General features: G+C 38.8%; 2 protein-coding genes across 6 annotated transcripts in view; one reads left to right on the top strand and one right to left on the bottom strand.

Annotated features, from left to right (window-relative positions):
* The window catches only part of TPK1 (thiamin pyrophosphokinase 1), a 465159-nt gene that overhangs the window by 423691 nt on the left and 23025 nt on the right, over window positions 1-18443 (bottom strand). The gene's annotated exons all lie outside the window — the stretch shown is intronic.
* Window positions 6905-16612, top strand: LOC100346272 (small ribosomal subunit protein uS8). The gene has a single exon (XM_070071360.1). It carries the CDS (start codon window positions 16105-16107, stop codon window positions 16531-16533), a length of 429 nt encoding a protein of 142 aa, XP_069927461.1. The 5' UTR covers window positions 6905-16104; the 3' UTR covers window positions 16534-16612.

Genomic DNA, 18443 nt, shown 5'->3' with positions numbered 1-18443 from the left:
CCTGCACCCTTGTGGGAGACCTGGAAGAAGCTCCTGGCTCCTGGCTTTGGACTGGCCCAGCTCCGGCTGCTGCAGCCATTTGGGGAGTGAACCAGTAGATAGAAAATTGATTTTCTTTCTCTCTCTCTCTGCCATCCCTTCTATGTAACTCCACCTTTTGAGTAAAATAAATAAATTTTAGAAAAAAGAAAAGAAAAAGCAAGCATTACAAACTTAAAAAAAGCACCCTAGATATATGCTGTTCATTATATAAATAAATAAAATGTAAGGACACAGGAAATCTGAGAGAATAAAAATAGAAAAAGATATGTAAATAGGAAAACAGTTTACCATTAAAAAAAGCTAATGCAGTTAAATTATACCAGAATTCATTACAACTAACTTGCTAACATTTCTCATTTCAGGATGCACTTTCTCAATTTGGCACCTTCCTCATATATATAAATATATGCCAACCACATCCCCTACAATACCTGCCTCGGTTTGAGACCAGTATTAAGTATTTAAACATTGTTGACTGATTGAATGGAAAATACTAGAATCTCCCAGTATGAACCTCCAGGCAGTGGTCATGTCTGCTCTGCTTTGCTAACACATTTATCGTCAGACCTCTGCCAAAGAGCTGAAAGACAAAAGTTAGATACCAGCAGATCCCTTATCTTCAAAATCACATGTATAAACAGACAGCAAATATTTTATGCTCATTTAAGCAAATAAGTTCATTTAAAAGCAAACACATTTTATCAGCAAAAAAGTATAAAATTTTAAACTGAAATAAAAATTTTCCCTGGAACTTAATATTGCCTTTCAAAGAGTTGATTTTTTTTTTAGTTGTAATGAGTTTATCCAAGAAGCATTTAAATATTATAACATTGCCATCCTACTCCTATTAACCTTCACTCATTAGTCCTAAAAATCATTACATAACAGTTAAATAGTCTATCTTACTCATTTCCATTAAGTATTAAAATACTACTTAATAGTCCTTTTTTTTAACACTTCATCATACTAAATGATGATACAATCTTCACGATACCAATCTAAAGCAAATTTTATAGAACATTTTATTCACTCTATAAGTATATATTACCTTAATTCAAGCACTAACCAATTTTCTTACAGTAATAATAAAATTCACAAATAACAAAATGAAAACACTTGAAACTGTAAATTCTTACCAATGGGGCAGACACTGTGGTGCAGCAGGTTAAAGCCCCAACCTGTAGCACCAGCATCCCATATGGGCACCGGTTCAAGTCCTGGCTGCTCTACTTCTGATCCAGTTCTCTGCTATGGCCTGGGAAAGCAGCAGAAGATGACCCAGGAGCTTGGGCCTCTGCACCCTCATGGGAGACCCGGAAGCTCCTGGGTCCTGGCTTCAAATCAGCTGAGCTCTAGCTGTTGTGGCCATTTGGGGAGTAAACCAGAGGAATGGAAGACCTCTCTCTCTCTCTCTCTCTCTCTCTCTCTCTCTCTCTCTGTGTGTGTGTGTGTGTGTGGCTCTACCTCTCTCTGTAACTATCTTTCAAATAAAATAAAATAATTCTTAAAAAAAATCTCGTCAAGAACATGTTCTTTAAAAGGCAGCTATAAAAACGGCTGAGAAGGGCAGGTGCTGTGGCGCAGCAGATTAAAGCCCTGGCCCATTTGGGTGCTGGTTGTAGTCCCAGCTGCTCCTCTTCCAATCCAGCTCTCAGCTATGCCTGGGAAAGCAGTAGAAGATGGCACAAATCCTTGGGCCCCTGTACCCACGTGGGAGACCTGGAAGAAGGTCCTGACTCCTGGCTTTGGATCAGTGTAGCTCTGGCCATTGCAGCCATCTGGGGAATGAACCAGAGGATGGAAGACCTCTCTCTCTCTGTGTCTACCTCTCTCTGTAACTCTTTCAAATCAATAAAAAAAAAATCTTAAAAGAGGCTAACAAAATATTATTTTAACAACAATATCTAAGAAACTCTGTAAGCAACAGGTAAATATCTAACACAGGTTTAAAAGTGAAGCTCAAAAATTTCAGCCAGCTTGAAATTTTTCAAATTGTTCATGCCATCCCACAACTCCTAAACTGATTAAATGTGATATAACTTGAAAATATAATTATGTGCAGGGCCAGAGCCAGCACTGTGGCTTAGCAGGTAAAGCTGCTGCCTGCAGTGCCGGGATCCCATATGGGCGCCAGTTGAGTCCTGGCTGCTTCATTTCTGATCCAGCTATAACCTGGGAAAACAGTAGAAGATGGCCCAAGTCCTTGGGTCCCTGCACCCACGTGGGAGGCCTGGAGGAAGCTCCTGGCTCTGGACCAGCGCAGCTGCAGCCATTGTGGCCAAATGGGGAGTGAACCAGAGGATGGAACACCTCTCTCTCTCTCACTCTCTCTCTTTCTCTGCCTCTCCTCTCTGTGTAACTCCAACTTTCAAATAAAATAAATAAATCTTTAAAATAAAAGAAAATATGTGATAATTGCTGTGTGATCACTTGATGAACTGGTTAAACACAATGATTCTATAACCTGTTACATGTAGCTAGGATCCTCAATCTGATGTATCCCCCCACAAGTCATAGCCTACTTCATAATCACCATAGAGTAAGAAGCTCTATTTGAGTACTGTGACCCACAGATTTAAAAATGGCAGCAGAGACTACACTCAGTTCTAGCAAATATAAAATTCTGATGTGATCTCCACCCTGATGTCAACAGCCATACCCTGGTATTCTATTTCCTTTCCATCTCCCCCATACAGGGCTTTCCATTCAGCAGCTGCCTAATAAAGTGCAAGATCAAGGTCACAATATTCCACAAATCCACTGCTTCCACAGAGACTTTTAGTAGCTCCCAGTAAAACAGGACACTTGGCACATTCCAGTTTTAATTCTCTGGTACTTCTAAACTGTTCTAGAGTATCAGCGTATCAAACAAATTTATGGTAAATCAACATCCCAGAAAGTTTCCATAGAATATCAATAAATTCTGCAAGTTTCTAAAAATTAGTAAATCATCACTTTGGAAAAAAAGCTTCTGGTTTATGGTAACCACAGAAATGATTCCCAAAAGCAATATATGGTTCATGTGGTGTTTTAGTTATGCTACAGAGAACTGCGCTCATATTTCAGGGGTCTTTTATTCGTTGTCCTTGATGTCTGGCCAGTTTGATAGCAGAGTCGGGCAGAAGCATCCAGTCTGTGTGTCACTTAAACCTCTCTCATACATCCGGGAAGAGACCCTTCCCATGGGCTCCCAGCTGCTATCAGAGCCAGTGGAGCTGGGCCTGACCTGTCATGGTAATATGGACTGAATACTTGGGAGGATAATGACTGAAAGATCTTTCTACCAATTTTGACAACAGCAAAATATAGAGCACAGGGGCATTTTAAAGTATGCAGAGCCTCAATTATATGGATATTTATGGCAATAACCAACCTCAAATCAAATGAGAAAATATTAAAAAGTCTCAGGGACAGAGAAACAGCCAAATCTGAATCAAGTGAGACTCAGATCCACAGTTTATCCACTCCCTTCTCAACTATGTATTTCACATCTCTCTCCTCAAATCTCTTTCCCTATTCTCACTCCCAACTTTACACCTTCCTCAGTGATGAAACCCAACCAATCAGAAAACACCACATAATCACACACTCACACACTTAACAGCACCTAAATGCACATGCCCCACTCTCTTTCCTACAGAGATAAAGGGTTTGTGCTCAAGGCTGCCGTTGTGGTGCAGAGGGTTAAGCCACTGCCTGCAGCACCATCATCCCATATGAGTGCTGGTGCGTGTCACAACTGCTCTGCTTCTGATCCAGCTCCCTATTAATGTGCCTGGAAAGCAGCAGAAGATGGCCCAAGTTTTTGAACCCCTTGACTCTCACTTGAGAGTCCTGGATGGAGGTCCAGGGCCCTGGTTTCGGCCTGGCCGAGACCCGGTCATTGCAGTCATGTGGGGAATGAACCAGTGGATGGAAAATCTCTCTCCCTCCCTCCTGTCTGTCTCTGTCTCCTTTTCTCTGTAACTTTGCCTTTCAAATAAATATTTTTAAAATCTCTGAAAAACTAGAGGGTTTGTGCTTCAAAGGCTTACTTCATTTTTGTGGCTTGGATCCCATCCTCTCTTGACCACATCACAATCACTAGATCATTATTGTAGTTCATCCCTCTTTTCTCATACATTCAATTTTTCTTCTTTCTGTTGGGTGATTTCTATAAGCATGTACAATGCAGTCAATTCTGCATTCTTTAACACACATGCATACACACACAAACTCACACTCCCTCATCCAGCTACTTCTCCATTTCTCTGCTTTACATCATAGAAAAGGCCTAAACAATCTCTGGAGAACTCTGTATTACATGTTCTCAATCACTAATATTCCATTCTCTTCAAAAACCACCACAATCATGCTTTCACTCTCACCAAATGAAAATACATCACGATCATCAGTGACTCCTCAGGGCTAACTGTAGGCTTTTAGTTCTTATCCCTCTTGACCCATGAGCAAGACTTGCCTCAGTTCATTGCTCCCCCCTTCTTGGAAGACCCTCCTTTACTGTATCTGAAACATTACCCTCTCTTCACTGTTGTCTTGCCTTACTGATGAATCCTTCACAAAATCCTTGGCTGGTTCCTCCTCTTTTTCACAGTCTGTTAAAGTCATAGCAGCCCAAGGCTTAGTCCTTGGCCCTCAGTAGTTTTCCACATTGATCAATCAGGCCTTCAAATAATAGCTCAGTCTTTCAAAAATATGCAAGCTAAGACTGCAATTCTGAATTTCTTGCATATATTTCTGACTGCCTTACATTATTCATTCACAGTCACACCTACACAGTGGCATTACTAATAAACTTACGTCTGCACCGATTCTTCTATGAGGCAGAAAACAGTCCTTTCCTTCCATACTTCTGCCAAATCCTACAGCATCTAACTCCACTTTTGTGGCAATTATCACATTGTTGGGTAGCTAGTTATCTCTCCTGGATTAGGAATGTCCCTATCTGTTCATTAATATATCAACCAATACTCAGTCTAGTACCTGGTATAAATGAAGAGCTTTAAAAAAGTGTTCCTTCAAATTTGATTTGTGGGGAGCTTGTGGACATAGTAACAATTATAGATAAGTTCTGCCAACACCCTATTTTCACTGGAAAAGATATGAGAGTTTTATTTGAAGGTTACAGAGAGATTCCCAGGGAAACATTTTTCCCAAGTACCTTCAACAAATTAAATAACTTCTAATGTGTCAATAACATAATTGCAAGTGTAGAAAAACACCGGAAAAGTCTAGAGTTGGATAAGTCAACCAAGGCATATAATCTTTATTAAAGGTCAGTCTTAGAGGTCTCCACAACCCACGGGCCTACACTCAACAGTGAGTTGATGCAGGTATGTTTGTAAGGATACTTTCCATATGTGAAAACTAATCAGGCTAAACATTTTCTAAGATATTATGCCTGAAGGCTTTTTAAAACACTGAGTCAGGACAGGTGCTGTGGCACAGTGAGAGCCGCTGCCTGCAGTGCCACAGTCCCAGCTTCTCTGCTTCTGATCCAGCTCCCTGCTAATGCAGCTGGGAAAGCAGTGGAAGATGGCCCAAATGCCTGGGTCCCTACACCCACGTAGGAGACCCACATGAAGTTCCTGGCTTCGGATCATCCCAGCTCCAACTGTTATGGCCATTTGGGGAGTGAACCAAAGATATCTCTTTCTCTGTGACTCTGACTTTCAAATAAATTAATGAATCTGGAAAGAAAAACCACTGATGAATAAATATCCAAAAATAAATCTAAAAACACTTAACAGAAACCTAAGTGGGGCAGGCATCCCGGTGCACTGGGTTAAGTCCCTACTTGAGATGCCTGCATCTCATATTGGCAAGTCTGGTGTGCGTCCTGGCTACTCTGCTTCTGATTCACTTTCCTACGAGTGTGCCTTGGAAGTAGCACGTGATGGCTCAAGTATTTGAGTCCCTACCACCCACGTGGGAGACCAGGATGATGTTTCTAGCTTCTGGCTTCAGCCTTGTCCAGCCAGCCAAAGTAGTTGCAAGCATTTAAGAAATAAACCAGGGGCCAATGCTGTGGCACAGCGGGTTAACACCTGGCCTGAGGCATCAGCATCCCATATAGTCACTGGTTCTAGTCCCAGCTGCTCCTCTTCCAATCCAGCTCTCTGCTATGGACTGGGAAAGCAGTAGAAGATGGTACAAGTCGTTGGGCCCCTGCACCCACATGGGAGACCCAGAAGAAGCTCCTGGCTCCGGATCAGCACAGCTCCAGCTATTGCAGCCAGTTGGGGAGTGAACCGTCAGATGGAAGACCTCTCTCTCTCTGCCTCTCCTTTCTCTGTGTAACTCTGACTTTCAAATAAATAAATCTTTTTTTTAAAAAAATAGAAATAAACCAGCAAATAGAAGACATCTCTATGTATCTATCTCTATCACTTTTTCAAATAAACAAAGTCTTAAAAGAAAAAGAGATATAAGAGGCTCATTTGGCTTATTTTTAAAATACTGGAAAATTTGCTACAGGTTTGAGCAAACATTAGATTGAACAGGTCAAAAATAGGTACCTAGAGTACTGCACATACTTTAAACCATGAGCAGTTTGTTCCGGCTGATAAATTAGACAGCTGCTCTGAATTACATTTCATGCTGTTTTCAAAACAGCTGATTTCTTGCTGCCAGTACTAAAGCTACCTGGAACCACATAGAGTTAACTTCATCATCATTTATTTATCTTTCAAGAAAGATACCAAATTTACTTGCAGCTAATTTTCACTATATCAAAAAATACCCCCCCTCTTCAAAATAGTACCGGCTACTATATTAGTGTCACAGTTATCACAAAATCATACAAAAGCATTGTTATAATATTGTACTTTTAAAAAAATGCTATTCTCTATTTTGCTTTTTTTTTTTTTTAATCTGAGCCAAGAGACAGAGAGTTCCTATTTGTTGGCTCCATCCCCAAATACCCGTGATGGCTGAGGCAGGACTCAGGCTGGGCTGAGGCCAAAGCTGGGAGCCAGAAACTCAATTAATGTCTTCCTTGTGGGTGGCAAGAACTCAACTATTTGCATTATTCCTGCTGCACACTAAGGTCTGTATTAGCAAGAAAGCTGATGCTAGGAGCCAGAGCCAGCGCTAGAACCCAGGTAATCCAATATGGGACATAAATGTCTTAACAAACATCGTAGCACTAGGAAAAAGACCTATGCCCACAAGTTTCTTTTAACCAACATATTCTTCATTTCCCACATTTCCGAAGGTAAGAATATATTTCTAAGTTCAAGGGCAAGAAAAAAAAAAAGTCACTACATTGTACCAATCTTTTAGATTGCGAAATCCAATTTTCATTTTTACTTCCAACTTCTACCAATCAGCATTATGCAAATTACAGCATAATGAATGTAACATATGAATGTAACATAAACCTCAATTCTTTCTAATGAAAATTTAAAATATTTCATTGTTCATTTTTCAAAAGATTTTTCCATATTAACTTAATATAAAGAAATTTAAAGTAGTTCCAAAAACACACGTTTATATACACTATCAGTCTAATATTCCTACGTGAACAGCATTAAATTCAAGAAATAGGTAATTACCCAGATTCTATTTCCTCAACAGCTCGAGCAAGGTCATACTTTTTTGTTTGTTAATAAACAACCAATTAGATTTATGCAGAGCCTTTTTATAAGTGACATTTTACAGTAATGAAAGTTCTCACTATAAATGATAAATGGTAAGCCAGTATTTACCCTTGCGGTTATGATGGTCTATTAAAATAAGTTATCCTCCTGCAATTTAAGTTTTATTTCTGTATTCCTTAGTTAAGTATATAACAAAATGTAAAATGGGTTAGACACAAATATTTATAAATACTCACTGGAGGTTCCAAATAAAACTATTTTCATAGCCAATTTTATTTATTCCTCTAAATGTGGCCTGTAGCAGCAATAGAAAAGTACTTACTTTTCTTCACGGTATATCATAAGGTTCTTCCACATTACAAAACAATATGTTATTTTGGATCTTGAAATAACTAAACGTCTCTAGCCCTATAGGCAACTCCTACTAAGCATTTTCCCTTAATAACACATCTCTGCACACCACTTCACAGATAATGATGGCATTTTTTAAGTATTATATGTCAAAAATTTTGCCACTTTTCACATATTTTTACTGCTCCTCTAGAGGATCAAAAATTCTTGATAAATGCCCAATAAATTCTACTACATCTGTAACTATATTAAATGAAGTGTCCACCACTTTTTCACAAAGAATATATTTTTTGCAACATGTTGGTTACTTCTCATAGTGGATGCCCTGAGTGACCATAATCAATTCAGAAAATCAAGCCTGAATTTTTTAATTAGTCAGCACTGTCTATAATATACTTGATGGTAATTCTTGTGCTCACTGGCCTTTTATCAAAGAAGTAAATCAGATTTCTTCATCTCCCATAGCCAAGTTCTCCCTGAGCGTCCTCCGAGACCAATGACAGCTATATGCTGCACTAAGCAACACACACACTGCTGTTACTCACCCTAGTACCAGCCTGCGGAGGTGAGCCAGCATCACAGGCTCCTTGGTTGAAAACCAATATAACCTAATCCTGATCAACTCTATGATTTTTCCCAAGATGGGCTGTGCTTGAACACCTTGAAATGAGTCAGGAAAATTATAGAAAGGAGAAAAATAAGAGGAATGTCCCTCCTACAGGGACAAAGATGTGCAGGGTAAAATTTAGAGAATATAAATGCTAAACCTGAATTTTTATGACTACTTCTAACTATTGTTATGACATCTGTAGCACAGCCAAAAATCAGAATAAACCAGGAAAGAACTGTAGCTATCTGAACCATGCTAGAGCTTCCTTTAAATAGCATTCATATCTTCTCTTTATAGCAAAGAAATCTTATACTTTCAAGGGCTGGCCAAGGGATTATCGAAATAGTTTTATAACCAAAGCAAACTTTGGATGTGTGTGTCAGTTGTGGTGGAGGCGATGGTGGTAGGGTGCTGAAAAAGAAATTTGAAGGTGATGACTTTCAAGGATACTCTCCACTACCATTCCTTTGAATAGCAGAACCTGCCAGAAAACCATGGACCCTTAATTTAGGAGGGACTCAGTTTATTGCATTATCCTTTAGAAACTTTGAAGAGTACATGGACATGCAATGACATCAAATTCAGCTCTGCAGGAATCCACAATTTAAAACATCATATTATGTAAATCTACTGTATATATGGAAACTTCCAATAAAAAAGAAACGAGGTTAAGCTGTTGCCTGAAATGCCAGCAACTCATATCAGAGTGCTGATTTACGTCCTGGCTACTCGGCTTTCAATCCAGCTCCTTGTTAATGCACCTGGCAAAGCAGTAGAAGGTGGCCCAGGGATTTGGACTCCTGTCACCCACAAGGGAGACCTAGACGGAAGTCTGGGCTCCTGGCTGCAGCCTAGCCCACACCCGTCAGTCATGGCATTTGGGGACTGAAACAAAATATGGAAACACTGTTTCTTTATGTCTCTCCCTGTATCATTCTGTCATTCTGCCTTTCAAATAAATCTTTAAAAAATATATAATAAACTTTAAAATCTTGACATGTGCAAACTATAGGATTGGCTGCCTAGATTTCAAGCTTGCATAAAGATTGAATACACCTAAAATTACATGTGTAGGATAGTAATGATTACAGCCCACAAGAATTATCTGCATCATTCTACCACTGGTTTGACAGTGTTGCCATTAAAAAAGGAGAAGAATTCAACCTTCAGTGAAAATTTAGCCTACTATCATGATGTGGGATTCTGACATTATGGCAAAAAAGAACAGCTCTTCTGAAAATTAGTTCTTATTTAAAAAGCTTATGTTAAGATACTGAACAAAGATAAAAGAAATTAAAGTAATTTTCAAAGAAAAAACTGTCAATATCTTCCAGGCTTCTTCAAGAACACTCAGATTTCAGTACCACATTATAATTAGCTTTCACAATTGAAAGTTGCAATTGCTCATGCACAATCACTATGTGAAGAAAAAAACCTAAAATATTATAATGCAGTCTATGATTTATGGGGCAAGTCGAGCTTGAGAACATCAAACCAGGCTCAAAGACAACGAGTTGGAATATGGAACACAGCAATCAAGAAGACAGAAACTCATATGCAAGAGGCCACTGCTTCTAATGCTCTATCATGAAGCTGGGGGTCTTGTCCTCCGTCTTCCAACCTCATACCACTGCTAGTCTAGATTCCCAGTCTCACACTTGATGCCAGAATCCAGAAGCTAGCACAGTTATCTGATTACCAGCAGACCACAATTCTGTGACATTATTAATGAACTAGGCTTTTAGCAGATGATCTGAGACCTTTGCCAGCAATATGGCTTCATTACCATGAGAAAATTTACTCTGAGTTTAAAATTACAAACAAAATATAGACTTCAAGGAAAGCTGGTTGCACAAACTTAAATTTATTGTCAATGAGAGCTGATCAGCACAGTTAATGAATTTATTTTACTAAAGCAAATAGTTAATGAATTTATTTTACTAAAGTAAATCAACTTTTTCCAGGCTTACCCTTTCACTACTAACATTTATATTAAATCAAGCAAGTTATCTTTTTCTTGGCTATGCACAAAGGACAAAAATTAACTTAAAATTCACAGTAACTGCAACCAATAACTTAGAAAATGCTCATGGCCCTCACCCCTTGTCCTTATGCTATCATGTGATAATGAAGCATTTAGTACACAATCACCATGCAACACCATATTGATGCTTTGACAGTAAGTGGTTTTGGATCGGGTTTCCGTGTTTACAAACACTGTATAGTTTTGTCAAAAAATAGAGTGACATCTTGAAGTAGTATGCTGACAGAATTACATAACACACACAGAGTCTATTTGTCAAAGATTCTGTGATGAGACAGGGCTAAAACTGAGAAAAGATGGTGGTTTAGACAAAGGAACAATTTATATTACAAGTATAAAATCTTTAGTCCATCATAATAGTTTACTTTTTTTTAAGGATTTATTTCTCTGAAAGAGTTATAGAGAGACGTAGACACACACACACACACACACACACACACACAGGTCTTCCATCTGCTGGTTCACTCCCCAAATGGCCGCAATGGCCAGAGCTCAGCCAATCCGAAGCCAGGAGTTTCTTCCAGGTCTCCCAAATGGGTGCAGGGGCCCAAGCACTTGGGTCATCCTCTACTGCTTTTCCAGGTGCATTAACAGGGAGCTGGATCAGAAGTAGAGCAGCCAGGACTCTAACTGGTGCCCATATGGGATGCTGGCACTACAGACCTGGGCTTTAACCCGCTGCACCACAGCACCAGCCCCAACAGTTTACCTTTTTATCTGCAGGGTATACATTCTGAGACTCCCAGTGGACACTTAAAACCATGGACAGTATCAATTCCTAAATATTACATGAACAGAACACTGCAATTCAGTGACAGTCAATCTGACAGCTGAGACAGCCATTAAGAAACTAATGGGCAGCTGGTACATACAATGTGAATATGATGGCCAACAAGATTATTCTGGCACAGAACAGTGCTTTCTGTATTTTCTTAATATTATTTATTTGAAAGGAAGGTGGCAGAGACACAGAGAGAAAAAGAGACCTTCTAACCACTGGTTCACTGACCAAATGGCCACCAACAGCCAAGGCAAGGTTTCCCTCGTGTGTGGCAGGAACTCAAGTACTTGAACTATCATCATTAGCAGGAGCTTATCAGAAGCAAAGTCGTGGGGACTCAAACCAGTACTCCAATAAGGGATGCAGGCATCCCAGACAACAGCTTAACCTGCTACACCACAGCATTAGCCCCCACAGTGAGATGACTACCCAGAATATCATGGACTGTAAAACTTAAGAAATGTGTACTTTTGGACTTTCACTGAATATTTTTAGATGCAGTTGACTGGAAAACAATGGAAAGCAAAATCACAGATGAGAGGGGATTACTAGAATTTATTCTGAAGATTTGTTTCCCTTAATTTACTTCTCAATAAATAGATCCTTGAAAGTTCTGAACAGATTGGAAGGAAGCCTGAAACAAAAGAGAGAAGCAGAGTTAACCAAAATTTTAAAGGCTGAGAGGAGGTAAAAGAAAAAGGGGTGAAAGGCAGGATTAATCTATAATCTATCTTTTTCTTACATTAACATCATTTACTGTAACTTCATATAAGGTGCAGGTAGCAGTTATAGTTCCAATTTTGAGTGACATCACTAAGCCAATGGAATAAACTTAACTTTTCTGAGACCCCATTTGTCCTTTAAATTTTAAGTGAACTCTGTATTTCACCTAACTTTGATAAACTCAAACCACCAATTAATCCTTAATAGAGACACCTATAGAATTTTGTTGCATGGTAAATCCTCCTGAGACATGTTAGAATCTGAATATTTTTAAAGACATAGTACTAACACAGTTATGAATATATTTACATTGTATTATACTTCAACAGCATTTGTGTTCTCCAATAAACTATTTAATATACTCACACTATTAATGTTAAAATAAAAGTAGCTGATTTCTTCAATAAGCATGCATTCACCCACATGCTATCTAAAAGCTATTTTTTAAGTTGGCTAGAATGACACTGTGTATATAGGCATTCTTCTATGAATTATGATACATATAAGAAAATGTAAGAGCAAATGCAACTGCTATTATTTTTAAAACTCTTTAAAATATTCAATGACAATAGCTTTCCAGTTCAACTACTGACTCATTCAGCATTCTAGTCACTAGCATGTGCTTTCTTAATTAGATGTTCTCCTAAAGATGTGAACTCTCTGGGGCTCCCAGGTTTCCTCACTCCTAGCAATCATCATTTTTTTTTTTTTTAATTTTTTTTTGACAGGCAGAGTGGACAGTGAGAGAGAGAGACAGAGAGAAAGATCTTCCTTTTCCGTTGGTTCACCCCACAATGGCCGCTGCTGCGGCCAGTGTGCTGTGGCCAGCGCACCGCTCTGATCCGAAGCCAGGAGCCAGGTGCTTATCCTGGTCACCCATGCGGGTGCAGGGCCCAAGGACTCGGGCCATCCTCCACTGCACTCCCTGGCCACAGCAGAGAGCTGGCCCTGAAGAGGGGCAACCAGGACAGAATCCGGCGCCCCGACCGGGACTAGAACCTAGTATGCCAAAGCAGGTGGAGGATTAGCCTATTGAGCCGCGACGCTGGCCACAATCATCATTTTTTTAATATGGCTATATCTACAAGTTTCCCAGCATTCTACAAACTCAGCCTCTTCTAGAAAGCTAAACAGAGAATAGCAACTTGATCACTACAAGAGAAAGATTAAATGCATTATACTGTTAATATTCTGCAAGAATAGTAGGGCATTCTATTAAAATCAAGGCAAATTACCTTAATAATCAAACAATTGGTAAAAGGAATCATGTTGGAGATAAATAATGTGTCATTCTCATACATATAATTACTTAATGTTTTGCATGCATAGCAAAAACAATGTTTTAAAATTCTTACATATTTTATAAGATTAATAATGTATGACTAATAATACAATTAAAGGAATGTAAATATTGTATCACTATACTTCCTCACTTCTCTATTAAACTGAGAATTGAACTAAAGTACGTGAAATACTTTTATGCAATTAACACTAAAGTCAAAAGATCCAGGAATGAAGAAAAACACACAATTTCTTCAGCAAACATTACCTTCTGACTACCTGTTTTTCCTACTTTCCTTAATGAACTCCTATTTTTGACATAATTCTAACAATCATGTGGTTTGTCAAATAATATCACATTAAAAATGACTTTGTAAACAGTAATTTGGATAGATACTGTAAGTCTAAAAATCAAAAGAATTATACACAAACTTTGTACTCTGGGTAGTAACTCTATTTATTACGTGGATGTGGGCTAGAAATTTTGAAACCTATTTATATATACACTATACTTGAACAAATAAGTAAACTCACTGGTTGTAAGGTAGTGAGACAGAGACACCATTGGCTGGTTCACTTTTCAAATGCTCCCAATAGCCAGGGCTGGGCCAGGCTGAAACAAGGGGTCCAGAACTCAGTCTGGGTCAATTGGATGGCAAGAATCCAACTACTGGATCCATCCCCCTCGTACCTCCAAGGGTGCACACTAGCAAGAAGCTGGAAGCAGAAGCAGAGCTGGAATTGAAACCCAGGCAATCAACATGGGATGTGGGCATCCCACGCAGCAGCTTAACCACTGTGCCAAATCCCTTCCCCAAACTCATCATACATCATGAAAACTAGGATTCTCACTGTCGAAGACATTACAAATAAGGAAATTAAGAAGGCATAGTGAACTCCGTATTGCTAGATTGTAATCTGAGAAATCAGTATGAAATCATGATTTTCAATTTATATATACAGATATGTACGTACAGAATACGGATCTTTGTGTTCTCTAACTTTATCTACTAAAATGGCCTTGAGCAATATGTACTGGTAACCCTGAGATCATGGCTTCTAAATGTCATTCTCTAATGAGAGTGGTCAAATTCCCTTGAGGTGACTAGATTGCAGGTCTGGGGCAGGAAACAAACAAGATTGAGACTAGGGTATTGCATGGAACCAGAAAATAAGAATATTCAAAAAAGATAGGAAACGGTTCATCAATCAACCTGAACTTTCAATGATGAAATGAGGAAAGGTAGAACAATTTGAGAAAAAAAAATGTCAAACTATAAAGTATCCACATGTCCATTCTGATATAATTAATTAAAGATAATAAGGACAGGGGAAGGAGCAAATCTTCTTCACAAAATACTGCCAACTGACAGATGTAAAAGGAAAACCAGAAACAGAAACCATGAGAAACAGCCAGTAATGAACATAAATATTGCCGTAGCTTGAGGAGAAATGGTCTATGTGTATAATTCCAAAGTATCTACAAGAGATATTTATTAATTTCAATGGAAAAAAACAGTAACTTTATACTACACATAGGTGGAGGACGACATGTGAACCAAATGTGAACAAGGTGAACAGAAACATAAGTGTGTTCACATTATGTTCCTTTGATTTGCTACACTAACAAGAGCACAACATTGCTGTGGAATTCTTGCCAAAAACATATTACCTACACCTAATCAGAAGAAAATATCAGACAACCCCAAATTGAGGGGTATTCTAGAAAATAACTGACCACTGCTCTTCAAAAGGATCCAGGCAATGAAAGACATGGTAAGATGAGGGAAACAAGAAAAGTAAATGAAACCTGTGATCCAGAAAATGGGCAGTGGCAGAAAAAAACTGATGTAAACAAAATAATTTGTGGCTATGTAATTTAACTGTTAACATTAGTAGATACTAGGTGAAATGTGTAAGGAAACTCCATTGTTTTCATACCTTTTGGTAAATATAACAGTATCTCAAAATAAAAAGTTTAGAAATATGGTTGCAATTTTAAAAGGAGGAAGATGGCTAATAAAAGCAAAATTGACTTTAGACAAAGCAAAATAGAACAGCGCACACCACTCCACAAGACTGACGACCAGAAATTATATGCAGTGTGTAGATAAGGTGGTAAACTCTGTTATATTGATGGTCCCCAATAAAGTACACCCAATATCCAAGCCTACAGATAGCTAGCTGTGAGCTCAGTTGTATTATTGCTTTGCACAGTGCAACCTTAGCACACAGGAGTCTAAGTTGCTTTCACAGCAGATTATTCTCTTGGTACCCACCTTCTTAGAGCCTTAGTAAAGAGGTCCATGCACCACACTGGAGAGACCATGTGGAAAGAGTTACCCGGCCACACCTCTTCCATGAATTCCATCTATGTAGGAATAGAAGCCACTTTGGACATGACAACCTCAACAGGTAGCAACTGGAGCCCAAAAGTGACCTATGTGATCCAGTTCAGAAAGAGTTCTGTCTGAGGGGAAAAAAATCAATATGGTCTAAAGTAACTAAGTTGATAAGTAGCAATACACAAAATTGTGCCTTATCAATAAAAGTTTTAAATTTGGATAAGGTATTTTGCTTTATATGACAAGACAGCAGACCGAGCTCATTTAGAACATTCTTACTGCATTCCCATGAAGTGCTAGATAAAGTAGAATAAGTAAGAAAATAGATGATATTCTTTCCGCCATCTTTCCGTGCCGCCGCGATGGTGCGCATGAACGTCCTGGCCGATGCTCTCAAGAGAATCAACAATGCCGAGAAGAGAGGCAAGCGCCAGGTTCTCATCAGGCCGTGCTCCAAAGTCATCGTCAGGTTTCTGACTGTGATGATGAAGCATGGTTACATTGGTGAGTTTGAAATCATTGACGATCACAGAGCTGGGAAGATCGTGGTGAACCTCACCGGCAGGTTAAACAAGTGTGGAGTGATCAGCCCCAGATTTGACGTGCAGTTGAAAGATCTAGAAAAATGGCAGAATAATCTGCTTCCATCCCGCCAGTTTGGTTTCATTGTACTGACAACCTCAGCTGGCATCATGGACCATGAAGAAGCACGACGAAAACACACAGGAGGGAAGATCCTGGGATTCTTTTTCTAGGGATGTAACACAGGCTTACAAATAAAAGCTCGATGGACAAAAAAAAAAAAAAAAAAAAATAGATGATACTGATCCAAATAAGCAAGGCTGACCCCACAAGAGAACATACTCAAGACCATGTGTGGAGGGAGGTGAGGGTTAACAAAAGAACACTGAAAAGCCAAGGTAGCACACACACGAGCAGATGCTGCTGAGGCACAGTGGCAATGCAGTGAATAGAGAAAGGCTAGCCAAAGGCAGGCCCTTTTCAGTTACAATTCTAACACCAATGCAAGGACAGGATGGGATTGCCCCTGCTGTGCAGGGATGCCTCAACATTCACAAATCAATCAATGTGATACATCACATTAACAAACTGTTGAACTAAAACAATACAATTATCTTAATAGGCGCAGAGAAAGCATTTGATAAGATACAACACCCTTTCATGATGATAACGCTAAGCACATTGGGTATAGGAGGAACATTCTTCAACACAATCAAGCAATTTATGACAAACCCACATTCAGCATCATGTTGAATGGAGACAAGTCGGAAGCATTCCCTCTGAGATCTAGTACCAAATAGGGATGCCCACTCTCACCACTGCTATTCAATATAGTCCTGGAAGTTTTAGCCAGAGCCATTAAGAAAAAGAAATGAAAGGGATACAAATTTGGAAAGAGGAAGTCAAACTATACCTATTTGCAAATGACATGATTCTATATATGGGGATCCAAAAGACTCCAGTGAGAGACTACTGGAACTTATATAAGAGTTTGGCAAAGTAGGGAGAAATAAAATCAATACAAAAAAAAATCAACAGCCTTTGTATACACATTGAGCTTCTAAGATCAATCCCATTCACAACAGCTGCAAAAAAAAAAAAAATCAAATACCTCACAATAAACTTAACCTAGAATGTCAAAGATCTCTACAATGAGAATTACAAATATTAAAGAAATAGAAGAAGATACAAAAAAGTGGAAAAATCTTCCATGCTCATGTATTGGAAGAATCAATATCATCAAAATGTCCATTCGTTCAAAAGCAATTTACAGATTCAATGCAATACCAATCAAAATACCAAAGAAATTCCTCTCAGATCTAGAAAAAAATGATGCTGAAATTCATATGGAAACACAGGAGACATCAAATAGCTAAAGCAATCTTATACAACAAAAACAAAGCTGGAGGAATCACAATGTCAGATCTCAAGACATACTACAAGACAGTTATAATCAAAACAGCCTGGTACTGGTACAAAAACAGATGGATAGACCAATGGAACAGAATAGAAATGCCAGAAATCAATCCAAACATCTACAACCAACTTGTATTTGACCAAGGAGCTAAAACCAATCCCTGGAGCAAGGACAGTCTTCAACAAATGGTGCTGGGAAAACTAGATTTCCACATGCAAAAGTATGAAGCAAGACCCTACCTTACACAAAAATCCACTCAAGATGGATTAAAGATCTAAATCTATGACCCAACACTATCAAATTACTAGAGAACACTGGGGAAACCCTGCAAGATATTGGCACAGGCAAAGACTTCTTGGAAAAGACCTCAGAGGCACAAGCAATCAAAGCCAAAATTCACAAACAGGATTACATTACACTGAGAAGTTTCTGCATTGCAAAAGAAACAACAGGAAGTGAAGAGGCAACCCACAGAATGGGAGAAATTATTTGCTAACTATGCAACTGATAAAGGATTAATAACCAGAATATACAAAGAGATTAAGAAACTCCACAATAACAAAGCAAACAAGCCAGTTAAGATAAAGGTAAAGGACTTAAACAGCCATTTTTCAAAAGAGGAAATCCAAATGGCCAACAAACACTTGAAAAAATGCTCAGGATCACTAGCCTTCAGGGAAATAAAAATCAAAACCACAATGAGGTTTCACCTCACCCCAATTAGAA

Source organism: Oryctolagus cuniculus, chromosome 3, assembly GCF_964237555.1.
Source record: "Oryctolagus cuniculus chromosome 3, mOryCun1.1, whole genome shotgun sequence".
Lineage (NCBI taxonomy): Eukaryota > Metazoa > Chordata > Mammalia > Lagomorpha > Leporidae > Oryctolagus > Oryctolagus cuniculus.
The sequence above is the reverse complement of the archived record's forward strand: the minus strand, read 5'-3'. Positions and strand labels throughout refer to the sequence as shown.

What these genes read in the sequence shown, in the direction of transcription:
- LOC100346272 (XM_070071360.1), top strand. Translation starts at nt 16,105, where the DNA reads ATGATATTCTTTCCGCCATCTTTCCGTGCCGCCGCGATGGTGCGCATG.